Source organism: Scylla paramamosain, chromosome 3 (genome assembly GCF_035594125.1).
Source record: "Scylla paramamosain isolate STU-SP2022 chromosome 3, ASM3559412v1, whole genome shotgun sequence".
Taxonomy (NCBI): domain Eukaryota; kingdom Metazoa; phylum Arthropoda; class Malacostraca; order Decapoda; family Portunidae; genus Scylla; species Scylla paramamosain.
The window spans coordinates 36231526-36237793 of NC_087153.1; the positions used below are offsets into that span (position 1 = coordinate 36231526).

The 6268-nt window shown below is 42.9% G+C and overlaps 1 protein-coding gene across 1 annotated transcript in view; it reads right to left on the reverse strand.

Annotated features, from left to right (window-relative positions):
• The window catches only part of LOC135094712 (kelch-like protein 24), a 9889-nt gene extending 3621 nt beyond the window's left edge, over positions 1 to 6268 (reverse strand). Inside the window, exons 1-9 of the mRNA XM_063995049.1 lie at positions 6138 to 6268; positions 4779 to 4962; positions 3481 to 3591; positions 3009 to 3198; positions 2729 to 2817; positions 1774 to 2338; positions 1192 to 1300; positions 759 to 880; positions 91 to 300 (exon numbers count right to left, since the gene is read on the reverse strand). Of these exons, the coding sequence (XP_063851119.1) occupies positions 91 to 300; positions 759 to 880; positions 1192 to 1300; positions 1774 to 2338; positions 2729 to 2817; positions 3009 to 3198; positions 3481 to 3591; positions 4779 to 4940 (1558 nt within the window). The 5' untranslated portion in view covers positions 4941 to 4962; positions 6138 to 6268. The remainder of the gene's footprint in view (positions 1 to 90; positions 301 to 758; positions 881 to 1191; positions 1301 to 1773; positions 2339 to 2728; positions 2818 to 3008; positions 3199 to 3480; positions 3592 to 4778; positions 4963 to 6137) is intronic.

Here is a 6268-nt window from a genome sequence, read left to right on the forward strand (position 1 = left end):
GAAGGGGAAGATGAAAGAAAATTTAACAGAAGAGATGATGATAAAAAGATGGGTAATGAAGTGGAGGAAGATAACAACAGTGGCACTCACCTATGAGATAGATGTAGCGCTTCCAGGGGAGGGCAGCACGGTAGCCCAGGGTGTTGGGAGACTTGAGGGGAGCAGAGGACCATTTCTTGAGGGTGGGGCAGTAGATTAAAAGGTGCATCTCTTGCGTGAACACCAGGAGCCGCCCTTCAAAACTGCACGCTGCTGCATGGCTAACAACGTGAGGCATGTCTGGACATGGCAACCACTCCCCTGCAAAAAATGTGTATCTGTTATCTAAATAAATAAACTGTGACATACACATCTCTGAGGTCTGTACTGCAAGTATAAACTACCACCACAGAAGAGAGAGAGAGAGAGAGAGAGAGAGAGAGAGAGAGAGAGAGAGAGAGAGAGAGAGAGAGAGAGAGAGAGAGAGAGAGAGAGAGAGAGAGAGAGAGAGAGAGAGAGAGAGAGAGAGAGAGAGAGAGAGAGAGAGAGAAATTAGAGGTAGATAATAATTAGAAGAAACATACAAATATAACTTTGAATTTATATGATATGAATTAAAACACAAATGGGCAAAAAGATAAAGCAAATGAGATGGAAAAAAAAGAAAAAAGCAATGGTAATATTAATGATGATGATAACCATGATGACAAAGTTCAGATGGTGCACCTAGTCTAAGGAAGGGTGAGCCATGATTCAAGGTTTGGTGGTCTAGTCCATACCTGAAGCTGTGTTATAAGAGTCAACAGAGCTCTGAATGACGCGGTGCCTGCCGTAGCCCCCCAGGAGGTAAATGGTGGAGTCTATGACGCATGACATGAAGTGTCGCCGTGGCTGAGGCAATCTGTGATGTTACAATAGGTATACTTAGTACAGGGCAAAAGGTAAAAGCATTGAAAAATCATTACTTACTTATTCATTTACTTCTAATTTCAATACTTAACCTATTTACCACTTAGAGTTGTAGAGTACAAGTACATCTTTGTTAACAAGGGTTCCCATGTGCACAAACTCAACACACATGGGAACATGGGAGCTCAGGATGATCTTATACTTCCTTAAGGACAATACAATAGGGAAAAATTGTACCATATCACACAACACACATATGGTCAAAAGATTCTTACACAAGTCTTGCCTGTTTACCAAACTTACGAATCTTCCACAATCCACTTCCTGGAGGCGGTGCTGTACCTCCACAGAGACGTGTTCCAATTGCCGTAGCCCAGCTGGTACTCACCCCCCAGGATGAAGATGCTTGGCCCTGGAAGGCCAAGCAGGTGAAGGTTAGAGGACAGGCAGCAATACTTGTACAGGTCTCAAGGGAATGAGACAGCAATGACCTTGGGCTCAGAAGGAGGCAACAGTTACTCAAGACACTACAGGAAAGGAGTAACTGTCTATACCTAATAACATTAAAGGTAAAATATGTACTGGTGGATACAATAACCAATGACTACTTGATGGTAACAGTGGAGGAGATAACAAATTAAGCTACCTGTTGATATGAATGAAAAGAAAAAGGATGCAGGGAACCCAAACCCAATTAATGAATGCTTGATTTATAAATTTCTGAACTTGTGAAATAATTTTGTCCCCCAGTAGGAAGTTACAAATTCACAATGCAGGTAATTATTTCAACCAATTAAAGGAATCACACCTTTGAAAGTGTTCAATTCTTGTCCTCAGGATGTGGTGACATATGGTATGTGACATTAGGTTGACACAGAAACTCACCAACTGCACACACTTGGTAGCCTGAGCACTGGACAGGGCTGTAGCAGAGCTTGCTAAGGGTGAGCTCTTCTGCAATCCTCTTGTGCACAGGATCAAAGGAAAACAAGACAGGCGTGATGTCTAGGTTCTTAACACGGGCGGCAGGGCTGTAGTGCCTCACTTCATCCTCGTCATCGCTGTCCTTGGCCTTGCGTCGTCGTTGTGTTGTCTGGTTCTGCTTGAAGCCCACCACACAGGGCACCTGAGGCAGCCTGCGTCCAGGTCTTCTGAGGGCAGCCTCTAAACTGTTCCTTAACTCATTTGTTAGTCCACTTAATGGGCTCTGTGGCACCCAATCTGTGTTTTCTTCCACTGCTGCAGAGGTGCCAGAGGTGGCACAGTCAACCATTTTGCTACACTGTTTACTTTTAAATGCTCTAACACACTCCAGAAGCTGGACTGCCTCTTCACTATCACTCACTACACTAAAGAAAAGCATGTTGGCAAGATCCTCCTGGGTGAGGCTGTGCAGGTCCAGACACAGCAGCAGCTCCACCAGATGTTGTGCTCTTTCCTCCTCACACACCTGCACAAATACCCAACAAGGGACACCATTCTTAGTAATGACACTGAAACTGTCATGGCAACACTCATTTACTCTATCCTTTTTTTATTTTTTATTTTCCTTTAGACAGCCACCTGATGGCAGCTTGAATAGCTTAATGAATTTTTTAATCTATTTTTGAGATCTTTTCCAGATGCCATCACATTTCAACTTTGGCTAATGAACTGGAACTTCTTTAATCAAATTAGGTAATCTCTCACTTGGTCATTCTCATCCTTTCTTCTAAACATGATCACATCAGTGGAGTATACATAATTCTTTGTTTACATTCATCCTAATTACAAAACATGATGAGGTCATGCAACAAATCTTTCCAACATGTTCCTTTTCCATGATGACTTAATGCCTCACCTCTATCCAGCTGACGAGAGCCTCCCACACTCCCCACTCTCCACTGGGTCCAGGATGAAGGGCAGGATGACTTATATATTCCTTCAATTCTGCAATAACATCATGATTCAAACTGATAGGGCACCTTGAAATAAAATATGAGACTTTCATCTTTTATCATTAATATAAAAAGAACAAAGCTTCAGTTCAAGAAGTGAGTAAAACAACCAACAAGAGAAAGCAAAAATATTAACATCATGAATTATTCAAATAAACAGAATGAGCAAATCATGGGACTAACCGTTCACAGCGAGTTGCTGAAACTGTGGCGTCATGGCCAGGTTCTCAAAGTTCCAGGTAGCAATGGTGAGCGCTGCCGAGGCAAGGCTGCGGATGCCGAAGGCTGAGGTGATGAAGTACACCTCCAGACAGGAGTCACAGGAGAGGGAGGAGAGGATCTGCTGCTCGCAAACTTCTTGCACACTGCTGAACTGAGGAAGAATACACTCAAGGTTTGGCATACACAGAACAGTGGCTATTTGCAGCTTCCTTGATGTTCTTGTTGTATTTTTATAGCTATACTAGAGCACTTGTAAATACTTTGTGTGAGGGTGGTCTGAACATATGAACAGGAAAGTTGGAGGTGTTCTGATGTGCATGAGGCAGTTACAATCAGGGTGAAAGGTTGTAATTTTAACAACAGACAACTATGTAAAAATGGTATGGGTCTGTGCAGATTTAATATAATTCTCAGCAGTGATGGAAGAACCCACCTGGAGCATGGCTGCTGTCTGCAGGAGAGGAAGGACACCATCAGTGGGAATGGAATAAGTGCCAGACTCTACATATTGCAGCAGAAGCTCTAGGCAGTCTGCATCAATATCCTGCAGGAAGATCCAAATTAGTCCATAGTTTGACTAAGTCACAGATAAATAACATATATATAAATGAATAGACTAAACATGTCTACTGTGGGACAGTACACTTGGCAAACTACATATATGGTGCTGAAATAACTGTGAAACTTGAAATCAAATGACACAATAGTGACAGGACAGTCAGGGCTAACCAAATCCACTCAGACCTTGGTGATAATTTTGGTCCGACTGACACCGGACTTGCATTAACTTGAGTGTCTTACCGCAGTTCAATTTCTGCCAGTGGCCTCTATATTCCTGCATGGGATTTGATAAGGATAAGATGTTGATAAACTATTAACTATAAACTTGTGGATGAGGATGTGAAAGACATCAAACATAAGGAGCAGAGGAAAAGTGAAGAATTACTACTAAGTCAAAGGGTTAAGATTTTTTTTTTATGTAGGAAGGACACTGGCCAAGGGCAACAAAAATCTAATAAAAAAAAAATGCCCACTGAAATGCCAGTCCCGTAAAAGGGTCAAAGCAGTGGTCAAAAATTGGTGGATAAGTGTCTTGAAACCTCCCTCTTGAAGGAATTCAAGTCATAGGAAGGTGAAAATACAGAAGCAGGCAGGGAGTTCCAGAGAAAAGGATGAATGATTGAGAATACTGGTTAACTCTTGTGTTAGAGAGGTGGACAGAATAGGGGTGAGAGAAAGAAGAAAGTCTTGTGCAGCGAGGCCGCGGAAGGAGGGGAGGCATGCAGTTAGCAAGATCAGAAGAGCAGTTAGCATGAAAATAGTGGTAGAAGACAGCTAGATATGCAACATTGCGGCGGTGAGAGAGAGGCTGAAGACAATCAGTTAGAGGAGAGGAGTTGATGAAACGAAAAGCTTTTGATTCCACCCTGTCTAGAAGAGCAGTATGAGTGGAACCCCCCCAGACATGTGAAGCATACTCCATACATGGACGGATAAGGCCCTTGTACAGAGTTAGCAGTTGGGGGGGTGAGAAAAACTGGCGGAGACGTCTCAGAACACCTAACTTCATAGAAGCTGTTTTAGCTAGAGATGAGATGTGAAGTTTCCAGTTCAGATTATAAGTAAAGGACAGACCGAGGATGTTCAGTGTAGAAGAGGGGAACAGTTGAGTGTCATTGAAGAAGAGGGGATAGATGAGATAGGGGATAGATGAGAAGAGTGTGGAATTACCTGAAGCTCTATGAGTTTTTTGTCATTTTCACTGAAGTTGCTGGAGAACATTGCCTTAAAATAGTCACTGCGGTTCATCAACTTTGTCTTTTTACACAAGAAGTGCCGACCCTCTGCCACGAGGGTGATGGTGTCACTGTCCTGGGATACCTCGCCCTCCATTGCCTCGGGCCAACGGAAGGATCTGAGTGAGGTGAGTATTCCATTATTAATCACAGGCTGCTGCTCCACCCAGGCTGATATCCTCATCAAAGGGGAGTAGCTGAGGCAAGGCAACATGTACATGCAATCACATGCATTACATCACATCTTTTTTCTATGAGAGGAGGAAGTGACCCTTATTGCTCCATCCTGCACAAGCTTAAGTCACTCACCATATTAATTCTATCATAAACATCATAAATTCATCATGATACACATGAGCCCTAATGACAGTCACATTTATATCAAAGCATAAATGTCATGTATTTTTACTTCCTACTGTACTATAATTAGCAAAGTTAAAAAAATCTTAAAAATACATGTAAAAGAACATAAAAGTGAGAGGAAACACAGAAAGAAGCAGATGCAAGTTTAATACTCTAATGTTACTTTCCTCAGAGTATGCAGCCTGGGTAGTGAAGTAGGATTGCCTATTGCTGGTCTGGACTACAGTGTATCTACCTAACTTTGTTTGTAAAGCATTTTCCACAAATACATCACCATTCAACAAATAAATTCACAATAGTCAAAACCAAATTAATGATGTAACTCAAGAAGTTTGACAATAATCAACAATAATCTGAGGAAGATCCAGCCTGACCTGCCATATTGAAGGCCTAAACACTAACTATCAGAGCCTAAAATTACTGAGGTGTAGTACCTTCAGCAGGACAAGGTCAAAAGCTGTTCACCAGCCCTCCTCAGCGCCTGAGACATGTCAACCTGTAGTGTGCAAATCTTCAAGAAACACCAATACAATTTCCTGAAGGAGACTGACAACATACCTCTTCTGCCTTCATACCACACCTGGCCTCACTATAATAACACTGAACCACCTCACACCATTACATATGAGGCAGAATGGAGGACACAGCAGCAGTTCCTGTAGCAGAGGCCGATCGGCTGAAACAATCACAAGGCAAAAATACCCATTAAAGAATCATGACAGTGATAACAGGAATGACAATAGATACCAGAAGATCATATCGCTGACTGCACACCTAAAAAAAAAAAAAAAAAAATCACACACACACACACTCACACACACACACACATAGGGGCAGCAGGGCGGAGGCGGCTAGCTCTCCCTGCACAGTGCACCTGACAGCTAGTGAGGCATGGAGGCAGGGCACGCCAGATTACACCTGCATGACTTACCTCCCACCCTTGCTGTGAATTCCCCTGCTGTGGTCAGCAAGAGGCAAGCAGCTGCACCGCGAGCCAGCCAATAACCACCGCCACGCAGATGCTGAGGTAAACAAGAGAGACCGCGGGGGTAAATGAGGGTT